Below are 16,897 nucleotides of genomic sequence, written 5' to 3' on the forward strand. Positions count from 1 at the left end.
TGATAGTCATGTTCAAGTCAGAGAGACTGGCTTGCCAGGATTGTCTTGCCAATACTGGACACAAGGCGGATTTATCATCTCACAACATCTGTCAGTGAGAAAGTGTAGTGACTGTACCCTGGTTATTGTTTGTATGCTGCACATGATGATTACTAATAAAATCGTAATCTTGTGTGGATAATCCGGTAACACACGTCACAACTACTGGGACAATTAGCTGTCATGGGTTCAAATCCCATCTACCGCACGCAGAAGAGACTGTAATATTACGACAATACTGATAAATACTTTTTTTTAAGTTTTAAATTTTTAGTTTCAAAGCTATGCTTACAAATTAAAGTGTGTACTGTTTTTTTCCAGTTAAAAAAGAAGAAATTTATAAAGCATGTCTGTACTTTTTGTCACGTGAGACCAGAATGTAAACTGTGAAAGATTTTCCCCACATTCTGACTTGCATTTTATTCCCCGTAACAAAACCACCCAAAAAGTCTAGAGATGACACGTCTGGACACTCTACCCTGAATACTAGGAATACCTGCTGAGGGAAAACTCTTAATAAACACAAGAACTACATGTTCACACAAACTATGGTCTACATGTCTTCTACATGTCTCGATCTTAAAAGCAATTTTTAAAGCTTAATAATAATAAAAAATACAATAACAACAATAACAATAACAATAACATCAACAACAACAAAAACAATAATAATAATAATATCAGGGCTTCTGCTTACGCAAACAATTGCGTACAGCAATGGGGTCCCCTTCAAATTTGGGCGAAGAACAGGGACCCCTTAAAAATCTGAGGAGGGGGTCCATGGGACCCCAAAGAATTTAGCCTTAGCAGAAGCCCTGAATAATAAGAATAATGTTCTTAGCGTTTAAGAACAAGAATGAGATGTGGACAGTGAAAAAGAGACAGGAAAACAAATAAATAACACACTAAGAAAAAAAACCCAACAGTAGTTAAGTAGTAATGAAAGAGCATGAATAAAAGGAGTAAAAAAAGTAAACCGAATGAAACTACAATTGGACAGCTCTACCCTTAAACAGTAAAATATACCTAAGTACAAAAACGTACCAATCACACTGAGTTCGAAAGTTAAGTTCACGTGTCCTTTTGAGTTCCGGACCTTGAGGCTGTAGAGACCATCATCTGTCCGCAAGGCGTCTGTGATAGACAACGAGCAGGTAACCAGGTGAAGATCAGGTGTGTTCTGCTGACAATTACCAGAAATAAAATCAGATCTGACTGGTTCCTTCTGTAAAGACGACACAGTGTCCTCTGTGTGATAACTTATATCCTCGATCGTTGGAACTGGGTGAGCGATCACTGTAAAGGTGTACTGTGCTCCTGACCCTTCCATGACCTCAATTCTGTCGGGTGTTGTTGGGGTGCCAGGAGGCCGCCGTGGGTAGCCTGCATATTAAAATAATTAAACACGTGTAAATATTTTGCATGAGGATAGGCTAACATACATTAATATATAAATTGGAATTTGTCAATAAAATGTTCTTAATAAACACCAGCCATTGGGTCAGTAACAACATTTGCTGATAATGTATTGAACTTGACAACTCGAGTGCGAGACACAGAGTTTGAAATAGAAAATGTTTGCATCATGTTAAATATTGAACATGTGCACAAACTGATATGAGTATATTGGTTCAAAGACACATGTGGAGAGCTGTGTAGACCAACAGACCGACCGAAAGACTTTATCAGAGAATTGAAAGAGGATGGTGGAAGACGAAGTCTTGAGCGTTCTCTGGTTAACGGTCAGATGTTAATTACCTATTAGAGACTAAATTACAGTGACGCAAAGTTGTTATTTATTATTTCACTGTCAGTTTTACAGAGTGAGCTAATCAGTCTATAAATAGACTATGAAGTAATTTCTTACTCACACGGTATGTTAAGTTGTACAGCAGTCGAGTTTGCTATCTTTAAACCTTTTGTTGCTCTACAGAAGTATATTCCCGCATCCTCACATTGTATAGTATCAAGTCTAAAGTCGACATAGTTTGCTCTAGATGTCAAAGTTTTTGTTATCCGTGTGCCATTACTTGTAACCTTCAAGAGTTCAAGCTTCTGTGCAAATTCTTTAGCGACAAGACATCTGAGGTCAGCGTAGTTGCTGTAATTGAAGACGGTCAGGGAGGCCATGTCAGGTGAACCTGAGACAGATAAATGTGAGAGACATTAAGGATTCAGGTAAGGTGAACTCACAACTTACAGATAATGATACTAACTTTGACATCTACATAATAAATGTCAAGAAACAATAAACAAACCACCTGGCAGCTTGAGTCTGTGAATGATGTTTGAGATTTAAAGGCCTGGTGGGTACATTTTTCTGTCCGTTTAAAAATCAGTACAAGGTACTGTTTGCTTAAAATGTGGTTCGTTGATGTACACCTACTAACATCCCAATCAGCTGAGAAGATAGTTCATCTCGTGAAGTCCGATTTGTCCACAGATAAGTGTAAGTCATTCTCCTAGTTTCCTATTGGCTGTAGCCTTGACAACGTAAACATATTCATGTACAATACCAATACTAATGTTTGTGTTCTTTCATTGGAACTTTTGAAGATCAATCGTTAACATTAGTTGTTGAGATGGTAGCATGTCCCGAGAAGAACAAATGATTCTGTAAAACAGTTTTGAACACAGACCATGTGTACTAAGTACACGGTCAGCTATAAACAGAGAGACCAAGACACTTTACCTCAGTCTTTTTCTCCACGACATGTTCAGAAAAAACACACACACACTTTCCCGCGAACCCTAACACATTACAATAGAATACAGGACATCACTGAAGCCATAAAGCTAAAGACGGTCACCTACACTTACCCGGACACACCGAATCGTTGCAGTATTCCTCTGTAGAATTGTTTCCCTCACAAGGTCGTCCACAGGCGTTTTGTCCATAGCAAGTCCTTGACCTTGTACGTGTTCCTTGACCACAAGACACAGAACATGAAGACCAGCTGCCCCAGTTGTACCACTGTCCATGTCTAGGAACTGTAACAACAGAACTGAGCTGATAAGTGATGTAGACTGCAGACGACGGCAAGGTTCAGTACCAGGTTCTTGTCAAATGTGTCGACAGAAACAAGAGAATTGAATTGAATTATTTATTTGATGGGTCGACGACCCTTTCAAAGTAGGGCGTGATATACATTTTCGTCATAAGCCGTAGAATATACAAAAGTAGTATATGTAAATTATATGAAAGGCATGAATATGATCGCATCGTTTCAACCACTCATTACCTAACACTCTCACACACACATCATTAGGTCATCAAGTAGAAACAGGGAAAAGCTACAAGTAAAATATTTGAGAGAGAAAGCAGGTAAAAGTAAACCGCTTATCTATGTTTATGTAGAAAAAAATTCACTATTTTTAAATAATTAAGTATTAGTGTAAGTATTATCATAGTAGTGATAATTCTAGATAAAAAGAAGAAAGAATAAAGAAACAAATAGTAGAGTTTGTGACTGGATTTTCGTACCCAGTAACCAGATTTGCTTTATTCAGTTAGTCGTCTCTTTTGAGAAAAATATTAATATAATTATGCAGTTATCTGTATAAAAACCAGCAATATGTGACATTATGTACCCATTGATGTCACAGAATGTAAGCATTTCATGTTTATTTACCTGTAAGAAAATGGAAACCAGTCCACAGCATTTTACAATTGAAATTTTAAAGAACTTAGAATCAATGTAATGAATGTTCCTTTATAATTAGCGTGTGTGACGAGGCTAGACACAGCTAGTCTACTGACATTATATAGATGTTTTCATTATCATTTCAATAATCACTATGACGAAATCATTAAGTCTCCGTCGGCGACTTCCAGTGATGACAATTGCGGTTGTCGTTAGCCATAAGCGAGTCATCAGATGATGAAGCTGTTATTTGTATAGTTTACCTTTGATAGCATTCTCGTCTTATGTGATACACACTCACTCTCGGAGATAATGAAAAATATTCTTTTTTAATGAAGATTAACTCGCTTCCACAGTTTTAAAAGTTCTGAAGTGATAGACGGTCTCAATGCATCAAGTGGAAATGTTTGATACCGACTAACAAACTCACTGGTATAAACGAGCGACACTGTTGATCACTTAGCAACCTGACCAGTGACAAGACTGGACATACAACAGTAACCATGGCGACAAAACTAACAACCATTACCGCAACACGCCGGACGCTGGCACTCTTGTTTGTCACTGGCATCACCTGAGCACGTGGCGGATGGCGGAGTACAGGTACGCGTCCTTGACATTGTTCCTGTTCCACAGGTGACGCTGCATGTCCAGCTGCTCCACGATCCCCAAGCTGCAATATTCCACCATTCAGTATTCTTCTTCTTAGCTTTGACGAAATATTGAGCAAAAGTCTTTTTTCTCTTCTACTAAAATGCAAACATGGACATTAACATCTAGATGATGCAATATAAACTTTTACAACAGTTTTATTTGTAAAGCAATAATTGGTATACGATGTGGTAGTGACATAGCAAAACACTTGAACTCTTGAATCTGCTGTTTTTATGATGCCCCTCTTCAAGAATAGCTGATGCTGAGAAATATTGAGATTGCAAAGATTGCTAAGTGCAAAGCTGAATGCATTTTTTACACCCCAGACACTAGATTCTGTTAAAAATGTATCCTTGGCAGAAATATCGAAAATACTACTCTCACTTTCTAAAGAGGCAGAGAAGAAGTATCGATGTATTTATAGACCTCTGTGAATGGACTGTTTTGAACACAGAACAAACCCCTTATTAGAAACTAAAATACAGATAGAACCATCATTGGAGAGAAAAATAAAATCCACAAAGGATAATAAAAACTCCATCATAAAAGGAAAAATGTGCATGAAGCAACAACAAAAATGCCTTCAGAGACTTATGAACCTCTCCAAGACAGAAAGTCACGAAGCTTAAAGTATCGAAGATATGGTAGGACATCATATCACAGAGAGGACTGCTGTCCTAAACCATGGGTTGAATACTGCAAACAGTAGTACAATTCGAAGCATGTATGTTTATTTTATCTCTTGATGCGAGACTGTAAATGGTGGAAGATTAAATAACTAGTAATATTACGAGGATGTTTTATTAACGAGCGAGACAATGGTACAATAAGTCTCGAGACTAAAGGGGAGAGAGTGAGATGGTAAGAGAGATTACCTTTTGACTATTTCATTTTGTGGGCACTTACCTGTTCGTGGTGATGACTGGCCATGGACTGCCCCCTAAAGTGTCCAGCTAACACATTACTATTTGCTGATCTAAATGTTAAGATTAATAGTTTACTTGTATTCACTTACTGAGGTGACTTTCGATTTACCATCGTAAAGTAAGTGTAAACAGTAAAACCTACATAGTTTTTATGGTTGATTATTACTTAGGCATCAGTACTGTGCTTTCAATCTCCACTCTCTCTCGTAGGTGTTCGAGAATAACTTTCAATTAAATAAGGACATTTTGTATTCACTCTAATAAATAGTTGTAAAGAGTAAGCGCAATGTGGACATTTTCTGACATTTACTGGGTTAGACTTGACGAGTATATGTGTATTGCTTACTGTGACAAGAAATATCTTTTATCCATTGATATTTGCAAATTAACTGCACCAGGGCAAAATCACCAGCTGTCTGGCCTTTCAGGGGGCTGACAATGTTGTGATATCTACAAACTTCACTAAATAGCATTTTTTTCACTTTGTTTGTCAGGAATATTTTACATTATTGCCAGTTTGCACACATTCTGTTTGTTACATTGAGTTTGACTAAGACAACCCAGGCCCCACCCAACATTTGTTCTTCATGCAGCTTGTGTCTAGGACTGTGGTAAGATGTTGGTGTGTGTGTGCATAAAATAATCTATTTCTCTTTTTCAGTCGTAGTTGGTTCTCATGGTTGATTACCAAGTAGCAGTCATTGCTGTTCTTTAAATGTCTGATGTGCTTGAGAATAAGCAACTTTCAGTGAAGTAAAGAACATTTTGTTGTGAAGGATAATCACAGCGTGGACTCTTTTCAGGTAGAGGGTTAGACTCTAAGGCTATGAACTACTTATTGTGACAAAATGTATCCTTATTCTCTAGTTATTTTTACAGTTTACACCAGTAGGCGAAACTATTGACTCAAACAACTTTGAAATTGAAGGTCGGAAATAAAGAAAATGTTGCTTAAAATAAATATTTTCAAGTTGATAGATCTCATATTGAAGCAGCTTTATCTATATATATACACACACAAACATACCCTGATTGGTAACAAGTAACGAGCTGTTGTTACTCTATTAGAACTGTTCATCCATGGGAACAGCCTGGATAGATAAAAGGGTCAACAAGGTTTAACACTGAGGCCTGTATTTAACGATAGTAAGCAGGTCCTGTATGGAACAGTTAGTCCACTACTTCACTATTATGACCAGTCCTGCCTCTATCCACCTCGGTGTCAACCCGACTCAAAGATAGTCTGAAGCTTGGAAAAAAACCCGAATGCACCTCTTTATTAGTGCCAGCCATCACATTTCTGTTGTCTTCAAAGTGCAGGTGGCACATGCGCATGGGAGTGTGATAGTTATCAAGGATTTCTTGTATGATGTTCTTTAAGATGTTTAACAGTATAGACAATAGTGGGCTCTCCTAACAGACGACTACAGTCATGCAAACGATTTGCCGATGAGGATTGGCAATGGTCAATAATTGTATCTGTTTAATATCTATGTCTTAATAAATAATCTTGTCTAAAATCACGGTCAAAATTATCACAAGAAGATTACAAAAATAGTTTCTATTAATGTTCACAAGCATTCACTTACTGTCAACACGGATCGTGATAGAAGATTGGGTTTCCGCCAAGTTTCCTGTTTCGACGCACGTCACACTCATCCCATCATATTCAGTTGGTATTTGTAAAATATCGAGCTGTATAGACCCGTCCGAGACTTGACGTGTGATGTTCCGAACGCCATTACGGGAACTATGCCAGCTTAAAACACTTTGAGTATTTCCAGTGTTTCTGCTTCTGCAGGTCAAAGAAACTGTCTCCCCAGCAGAAAATAGCTTCTTGTCTGTGTAACTTGTGATTTCAGGAGCATACTGATTCTCTTTAAAAATAAGACAAATGGCAAACATTTATTTACGAGTGTAACAGAATAAGCAAAGTTTACGCTTTTGTACAAGTAGCCCTCAATTATGGAAAAAAAACAACTAAAACACTACATCACTACAAAATACTGGCACTACAACAGATCGCGAGGAAAAAAAATATTTTACGAAAAGTGGGGTTGATGTTTTATTTGACAGGGAATTTACCTGGCGATATAGAGTGATATGTTTATTGTTACTAACGGGTACATACAATGGATGGAAGACCTGTACAAGCGATCAAAGGTTTTGAATCAGATGTAACAGGAGGCCTGATTTAAATAGGTGTAGACTGGATTCCGCTTGGTGGACGTGTAAAGTAAGACTGATACACACAACACTAACAGAGTATTGAAGGTTGGTCTTGAATAGCATGATACATTGGAATCTCCTGCAAAGTGTGGATTAAACAAACAAGGCGTCTGAAGCCTGAGAGCACTAATTCGAAAGGTCTATTTACAGGTGTTAGAGGAAAAAAGTGTATTATTAATATCATTTCTCAGGAATAATTGAAATATATACAATAATACAATTTATTTCATAGAATACATTTACACTACATTACTACGTGCCTGCACATACACACGCTCACACGCGTTCCACCTCTTCCCCAACACACACAGATACAAGCGGATTCAGAGAAACAGAAACATAACCGTGTAAGAACACAAACTGATGAGGAATTGTCTACTAGTACATTGCCACTTCATCAACATACTTAATATATGTCCGAGAAGCTGTAGTTAGTATTAACAACTTACCAGACGACGCGGCACTGACGGTCATCAAGAAATACACAACGACACACAGGCTGACCATCTGATGACTAGTCATAGTCAGCAGGTCACGAGTGTAGTTGAGGACAACAGTGAATTAAAGCCAACATCGTCTGACTACAGACTCGCCCTCGCTGACTACAACAACCACGACGCCGTCTGGTGGAGGACGTGAAGTGAACAGCACTGTCCTTGTCCTGGCGCCGCCCGCACTACACCAGCAGGAAGTACTTACAGTGTGACACAGTATCAATGTGTACAATACATTACTTAAAGTATTACAGTGTACATCATCTTTCATCTGTAACATCATCGGGAGAGGTTTATTTAGAAATGAGGTAACGTGTCTTTCATGATAGTAGTGGTCGCTTATTTTGTAAAGTTACAAAAATTTAGCTATCTCTTTTTTCTACATTTCTCTTCTAATGTGCATACATTTGTGCATACAGAGACACAAAGGTCACCCAGAGATCGGAAGAGACAAAATTAAACCGTAGCACATTTAACATCCGTGAAGAGGAAGTGAAGAGGAAGAGGTTTTTAGAAACAACCAACCACCGCAGCTTTCTGTAAGAGTTTTATGGGCGATTCTCTGTATTGAGGCCTCTCTTGTCAGTCACTTTTAATGTTTGCATGCTAACAAGTTACTTGAACCTGCTTGTAAACCACAGAATGAAACTTCCTACTGAAGTTGTTTTAGTCTTTACAATCTACATCTGTGAATGTAGTTTTTTTTTTAAAGAAATAGTTTATAGGAACGTTTTATGTAGTTAATCCCAAACAAAACAAACAACCATTGTCAGTTTATTAATCTCTCATATTTATTGTCAACTTAAGCAGATAGGATGTTGTAAATGAACAGTTTTCTGTTAAAACCAAGGTTCAGTAACTGACAAGAGATTTTTTTTAGACTGTGGGTTCCAAAGAAGTTCGTCATCTTCGGCTGCAACGACCAAGACAGCAGACTGACAAGAAGACTAATCTCTCGGAAGGACCTTTGTACAATTAATGAAATGGTAAATGTATCTATCAACAATAAGCGGAAAGCATGATGTGATGTATGAATGCCTGCGTGCGCGTGTTTATGTTGATTCCAGAGCGAAGACGGTGACCCTCGTAGAAGCCTGTGTCAGGTCGTGGAGTTCAAAGTGGCGGGGTCACAGTTGCCTGTGTCAGCAGCAGCTGTCTGTAATGTAGATAGTAGACACTTTAGCAACCTTTAGCAGCTGTGGTTACTTCCTGAGTACACTTTCACAGTGTGTCATCCTCCACTTCATGTTCCTATCCCGGCGATAAGGAGAGAGAGTGTTTACATGTGTTGTAAATATATTGGACAGGGCCTGCAGGAGGCAATGGCAGTCTCTCTGGTTTAGGTTAAGTTAAAAAAACACGCAAACGTCTGGGAAGTGCCACAAAGAAGCAAATTCAACTAGATATTTTTGTTTTTCTAGCTACATTTTTGTCTATGGCTAGGGCCAAAAAAGTATATAAAACTCCAAAAATCTAGATTACATCTTCTTCACCTCATGATTTACTAAACAGTTATAAGTATCATAAAGACATCACACATTATTTTTGTGCCTTCATTCATTTTATTAATATATCCATCTCTTAAACTCCATCCACGTTTGATCATGTGTATGTGATATTTTGTCTTAATGTTATATATGATGTTTATATAAATTCTAAACCTTGTATTAAATGCAAATGGCAACTAAAAGACCTTTTTGGTGTTTGTAATAGATTTCCCGACAAACACTGAGCCAAAAAAAAAAAAAAAATTACAGGAATCTCTGCTGTCCCTAACATAGTATTACTCACTCATCCGGTACAGAGCCAGAATCAGGAGAGTCTCCTTGTGTGGGTCAGCTTTTTCATTGCCATATAATGTTATTACTGTAGATATAAGTTTGCTAGGATACGCTTAGGTCTAAAATATGTTATTTCAATAAAACTGTTTAATTTCTAAAACAAACAGAGTATATGTGAATAGTTGAAATGTATGTTTTGCACGAAGTCTTTTAAACGCGTTCTTTGAAACTGCAGATTGATTGTGTTGTTGGTGTTTGTATTCAGGACATCATGGGGAAAGGTTTAATTTGAGATGAGATGGTTTGCCCAGAATATTGTCAGTGAACACAACATTATAGAAACGTCTGAGCGCATGGCAGTGCATACACATTCACACAAACTAATCCTACTAATACCACAAACTAATCGCTAATCCTCACGCACATGTACATACAGACAGTTACACAGTCGCCCTGAGATCGGAAGAGGCTGAGAGACAAAGATAAAGCTCAAGCACACTTAACATCCATAAAGAACAGGAAGTGATTTTACCAGCCACCAATTATCGCAGCTTTCTGGGAAAAAGTACAAGGAGGAATTCTCTGTACTGAGGCCTCTCTTATTAAAGTGACTTTTATTGCTCGTATTGCACCGAGCTGCTTGAACCAGCCATGTAAACCACAGAATAAAACTTCAGGCTGAAGTCGTGCTAGTCTTTCCAATCTACATCTGTGCATATAGACCTTTTTAAAAATGTTTAAAGGCAAGTCTTATGTAGTTAACCAAGAACAAATAAAACAGCCCCTGTCCCTTTATAAATCTGTTGCATTTAATATCACCATAAACAGATGGGATGGTTTAACTTAGGTTTTTGTGTTAAAATCAAAGGGGAAGATAAAAAAATAAAAAAGTAACCGAAGGATGAATTTTCTAGACTATGGTATCCAAATAACTTCTTCGGCTGCAGAGACCAAGCCAGCAGACAGACAAGAAAAGTGATCACTGCAAAGAGCATTTGTACAATTAGACGATGAAATGATAAAGGTATCTACCAACAGCATGTGTGCATCTGTGCGTTTTCTGAAAAGGGAGATATTATTTGCGCTTTCTTATCACTTGTTTGTTTTATTTGCATTATGGATGAGTGTTTATTATGCAATTACTCCAATGCTGAGCAGCCTATGTAAACTCATGTGACTCGTGCAGGACAATAATTCTTGCGCAACATATTTAATTTTCGCCTTTTGAATCATCAGAACTAACATTTTGAAGGCATTAGGATTTTAGAGTTCATATCTGTAACATAATGTCAGTACTAACATGACATGTTACACTCAATCCCTTAAAGATTTGTTCTTGCGTCCAAGATAAATCGAGGCTACATGTGAAAATACAAGCCATGAAGAATAAATGAGTGAGTGTGGTTAATAAGTCTAGATATGGAGGTGATAAGTGTGATATGCCTGACCAGGGGGCGACTGTAAGCCATGTACACAAATAACCTCATCATAGATAATGTACAAAGCCTTAGGCCCAAGCTTTAGCCCTACCCTGTATTGCTAACCCAACCCAAGCCATCACCAACACCCCAACGCTGTCACTACCGAATGTACAGTCATAGCATCCACTGACAGACACGCGCCCACACACGCACGCTACTTTCCCAATTTCCGAATTTAACTTGACCCCGTAATTATTATTTATATAGTTATTATCGTGTCTTCTTGTTTCTGGAAAGCGACTTGAGCCAATGATGATGACTGGCTCTGCAGAAATCCCATTATTAGGGGACAGGGGACAATTTTACAGGGAAATCTTTATACTGATTTAATTAGGTGTAAGAATACAAATCCAATTACATTTATTTTATTAAACAATGCAGCCTACAATATCGAAATACTTATTATATTGTATAATTGTATTGTATAATAGAATATTATATTTTAAATAGGGTTACAATAGTGTGGTGACAGAAGTTTGTGTATAAAGACAATGACATTATTAAAGAGAATCAGTGCTTGAGCTAAGTGTTTAGACAAAGTGTTAACGAATCAATTGGTCAGTGAAAGAAAGTTGTGTAAAAGCTACTCCAAATCACAGGTACTATACTTTTGAAGAGAAGTTTGCAAATCGTATACACACTGATGAGTACACATAATATCAGTGTGTAGACAGTCGTATACCGGCTCTTGTAGTGACTTTAGTGTAAATTAAGTACAACACCAGTATTGTAGTCTACTTGGTAAGTTTCTGATGTCACTAACTGCACAAAGGAGTTTCTCCTAAATATTTGGGTGACGATTCCCCCAACAGTTTAATGTCGTCTGCTGCACTCTAGAAACACTGTCGATGTTAGATAATACAACACTGAGGGTGGCGCTGAGGAACGACGGCTGAAAAACAAAGTTTGTGTGCGTAGCTAAAAATAATATAATAAAATAGTTCATCCCCTGTTTTATCTTTGATCACAGACATTTGACTGGTGACAGTAAGAATATCGGTGAGACGAGCAGGCAAGTCTCTGACGACAGGGAAAGTGTACCTCTGCCTCTCTGATCAAGTGTGGCTCACTGTTCTTAGTGTTTCTGACAGACAAAGAGCGAGCACCGAGTCTTTCCTTTGATGCGTTTCTGTGTAGGAGTTGTCTTTCCGCTTTTGCTGTATGTGTTAGTTTTAATCATTAAGAAAAGAATTTGAGAAATGATTCTTTGTCATACGTATAACTGCATGATATTCTGACTCATGTGTGTAGGCGAGAGAGCACGTGCGAACTTTACCAAACTCGAGAGGTAAAGAAAAAAATGTTGCCATATGAAAGTTTTCTTACCATTTAGCATCAGAACGGGGGAAGCATACGAAAAAATCAGACTTTTTCTTCTGCTTTGAATCCTTGCTGCATATGTGTATATATTTATATTTGTGAGTAAACTTTGGGTCATTCTTTTCATTCATTTTATTTCGTCCTTTTTTGTCACATGTTTGTTTTCCTGACACATTTGTACATATGAACCTACTATCTCTGTACATTGTTAAACTTGACACGAACTTGTTCAGGTGTGGGTGAAAGTTTCTTTAAAACTTATTTTTGCTATTTCATAGACTTAACAGTTAAGGAATTGTAAAGAGAGGCATTTAAACATTTTTACTTACCTGCATGCACCCTTGATTAGTTGCATCAGACAAGAGGCTGTCTGTTACTGATCCTTCATTGACCACTGTACACCTGTAATTATCCTACCTGACCTCGGCCTTAATGCTCTGGCCTAGAACCAGACATTATGACATCGAGACGAGATCGGAATCTGCTGAGGTCATTTGTTGAAGTTAATAATGACTGGATTTTGTAATCATTTTGTTTATGAATGTGAATGGGTAAATAATTTTTACTCTGGTCATCAAATTTTTTTAAGCTAAATAGGTAATAAAATTCATCTCCTATATCCTTAGTGTTACAAAATCTATAGAGTTGTTTATTGTTTCAGGGATATCTGTTTACCTACATTTATTGACTGGAAAATGGTTATTCAAGGACCTTAATTTTATTAAAGGGAGATAATCGCGGGAAAGTATTTTAGAGAGGTTTCTAGTAATAAAATCTACTTTTAAACATTCTATAGTTTCAGGGCCGGCGTTAGGGGGTGGCAAATGGGGCGGCCGCCCCAGGCCCCGCTCTCGAAGGGGCCCCGCGCTTCAGCCCCGAGGTAAGGTGACCAGACGCTTTTGACCTCGTGTCCCGCCTGCTCATAAAATGTCCGGGCAGGGACACCCAATGTCCCGCTTTCTGGCAAGTCCACAGTGTCCCGCTTGTACACTGATTCTCATCCGCACCTTTGGTTTTGGCGGTGTTTTCTTGATCCCGCTTTATTTTTCGTCGCTGTGCGGGCTCCGGTGTTTGACCCGTGACGACAATGACCTGCCGGCCGATATCTTATTGCACGCGCCGCTGGTACATCGCCGGTGGTCGTCTGCTCGTCCCTCTTTAAGGTGTCAGCTTCTTTGGTTACGGTTTTCCGAGTTCCCCCACTTCCCAGTGGCAACCCACACCAACAGCTGACTACACCCCAAACCTAGTGATATATGGAAATGGACAACCAATGAGTACACAATCGCTTTCACCTGCCGACTTTATTGTGTAAAGTGAAGCTGCTTGAAGTCACTCACTTTCCTTTGAAGGCAGCCTCTAACGAGTCATGTCAGCCTGTTATTTTTTATCTTTTAACTTTGTGTTGGAATGCTACAGAATGCCGATTTCTAACTCTGTTTTACTTGATATAATAAATGTTTAGAAAAGTAAGCTAGGCTAAATTTTAAAAAAAATGAAAACAAGTGCATTTTACATTTTGGCAGACGATGCCGATCCAAAGGCATCCACAGGCCACCCCGGGTATAGAGCTGTAGACTAATGTAGTTTGCTTGGTGATGGAGAGACGGGAAGAGAAAAGTTTCACGGTGTCGTGAAGTAACTACAGGAAACAGGTTCCTTTGACATCTCTCACTTCGGGCTTAGAGGTTGCAGTGCCAGTGGTGGGCCCCATCCTCTCCATTCACAGAGTGGCCATACATCAGTAACATATCCACCTCTTTACTGTCAATTCCAACTTGCTTGCAGGTCCCCGAAGTGGCACATTAATCCAGAGACCTCAATGCACGAACGTTCTTCTAACGGTTCATGCGCGATAAATCATTGTGTCCAGCGGCCCTCTGACACCTGACCAGCTACCCCGACTACCCCGCCTACCTTAGGTCTGGAAATTGTATACTGCAGACTGCTTGGGTGTTCCTTCTTCAGACCTTTCTTTAAGAGAAAAGAAAAAGACGGAAAACAATCCACTGACAAAGGCCGGGCCCCTTCACAACCGCGGGCCCGGGTACATCAGATACCCTGCCATCTCATCAAGCCTACGTCAGCACGTTTGCCCTCACCTCTCGGCATTTTGTCCACCAGCGTGTTTTCCGCTGCCCGGCATTTTATTCACTTCCAGTAATCGTTTTCTTTGAGTTCGGGTCAGTGACTAAACTAATGTCGGGGACGATACGGACATCGCCAGACGCCAGTGTAAAGACAGTTATAGGTGAAAACATTGAAAGGACTTTTAATTGTGAGGTGCAACTTTGACAGCGAAAATTCAGGAATTCCTTGTGGAAAAATTTATGACACTATCTTGCAATGACCGAAACTTTACAAGGAGATTCACGGTCTATGAAGTACGGTTTCGGAGTAACAGCCTCGCAAGATGGCGAAGCACCATAATTTGTTACAGCGCCTCACCTCACGTCCGCAAAGTTGGCTGAGCGGGAGATAAGGTAGGAATATTTTAATTTAAATTTTGAATACCGGTTTTCTATTTAAAATGGAATACTGTAGTGGCGTGGACAGATCTGCCGTTGAAAGCACCACTACTCGGCAAAGTCAGAGGAAAGTCCCCCTCCCCCCTTTTTTCTCGGCGTTCTTTGTCGGTGACGACACCATCATCGGCACGCGGCCCGCTTTCGCCCCCAAAACGTCTGGTCACCTAACCCGAGGTCATCTTTATGACTTATTGCTACATGTAGCTGTATTAAACAAGTTGTGACAAAAACATTGACGTTCAGAAAACACAGAAAACAAGTTCTAATTATGCAAATTATTGAACCCATGTCTTCACGTTAAGCCCGACAATAACAACAAGTAGTTTATTAAGTTATCGTCACCAAATTATTTCGCTTTAAGAAAAAACCACTACTGTCACAAACGGTTAGGAACAATTAAAACACTAAATCCGTGCGTTATTTCGCGAAATACATCCAGCCTATCTAACTGTATATAAATCAGTGCTTCCGGCATCATATCAATAGGGATGTTGATACACGTACTCAATGTACCCGGCCCCGCGCGGATGGTCGGCCCCAGGCCCCGCGTGGTCCTAACGCCGCCTCTGTATAGTTTGAATATATTTGTTTGGAGTCTAGTTCTCCTCTATACAGTTCTTAATTTACTAACTAGTCCTGAAGTGACCTATCTACTTTCTTCTTGAACCAGTCACCTGACAAATCTGTTTTTTCTGGTTTATCCATATTCCACTTAGACCAAGATCTTGCAGTATTGTCTGGACAGTACTGATAAAGCTAGAATTAAGGATATTTTTTCCTGTTAATTTAAGAGTATTCCATGGAAAATGCTTGAACATTTATTACTATTATTTGCATTTATCAATTCAAACCAGAAACTGAGCATTCAACTTTTAATTAATAACAAAACAAAAGGGAAGTGACCACACTCTTCAAGTACTATACAAGATAAGATGGAGTTCTTACTTTAAGGATTATTTTGTAAAACCTTTGCTGTAGTTTAACATAAATATTACTAATTTCTGGTCCTATATTAAACAACCGTAACCAAGTATTGAAAGAACAATTCTGTCAAATATATCAAGTTGTATATTTTGTGGGAGTTGTGACTGCTTACATTTTTTTTGGTAGAGCAAACATGGCTCTTGAGGCTATGTCATATAAATCTTTTCGTGCTACAAGAAATTTATTATAATTTAGTTCCATGCCAAGATATAGAAAATAGTCTACTATTTCCAGTCTCTCGCCGTTTTATATGAATGTTGGTTTCTTTCTTATTTTACCTCTGGAAAATATCACTATTCTAGTTTTGTCTCGGTTGCATTTGTCACAGTATTTTTTCCCCTCCAATCCTGATGTGGATATCTGCTGCCAAGATGTCTTCTGTCATCTGCTCGAGCTTTATTCCAATAATGTGAATCGAAGTTTTCTTCTTGTCGTGTACATGTATCTTAGAAAGAAGCAAAGTACACTGTGCAATGAGTCGGTTTAACATTTTCAAGGAAACTAAACACCTAATAAGCAGGTCAGTGAGAGCAGTTGTCTACCCTGACTTGTCTAACAGTGTAGAAAGGTTGCATACTACTTATGCTAATTAACTTTTGGGAATAATGATCTGAATTCATTACTACAGAAAAAATATTCTTATGTTTCTTGTGTTACAGGACATATTCATAGGGGGACATAGAAAATGTCTCAGGAAATTTTATTTCCAGCAAAGTCATGTAATAATTGTGCTGTTTGTGCTTTCTATCTTATTTAAGGTACCGTATAAAACAAAGAAAACTGGTCAGCTGGTAAATTCATTATTATAATGTACACG

General features: G+C 38.6%; 1 protein-coding gene across 1 annotated transcript; it reads right to left on the reverse strand.

Annotated features, from left to right (window-relative positions):
• Positions 1-858: 858 nt before the first annotated feature.
• LOC112568849 lies at positions 859-8,152 on the reverse strand. The gene is made up of 6 exons (XM_025246362.1): positions 7,942-8,152; positions 6,853-7,140; positions 4,213-4,356; positions 2,860-3,030; positions 1,911-2,180; positions 859-1,422 (listed from the first exon to the last, which is right to left on the reverse strand). The coding sequence occupies exons 1-6, from the start codon at positions 8,012-8,014 to the stop codon at positions 884-886; spliced, it is 1,485 nt and encodes a 494-aa protein (XP_025102147.1). The 5' UTR covers positions 8,015-8,152; the 3' UTR covers positions 859-883.
• Between the last annotated feature and the right edge of the window lie 8,745 nt (positions 8,153-16,897).

The sequence above is a fragment of the Pomacea canaliculata genome, linkage group LG7 (assembly GCF_003073045.1).
Source record: "Pomacea canaliculata isolate SZHN2017 linkage group LG7, ASM307304v1, whole genome shotgun sequence".
Taxonomy (NCBI): domain Eukaryota; kingdom Metazoa; phylum Mollusca; class Gastropoda; order Architaenioglossa; family Ampullariidae; genus Pomacea; species Pomacea canaliculata.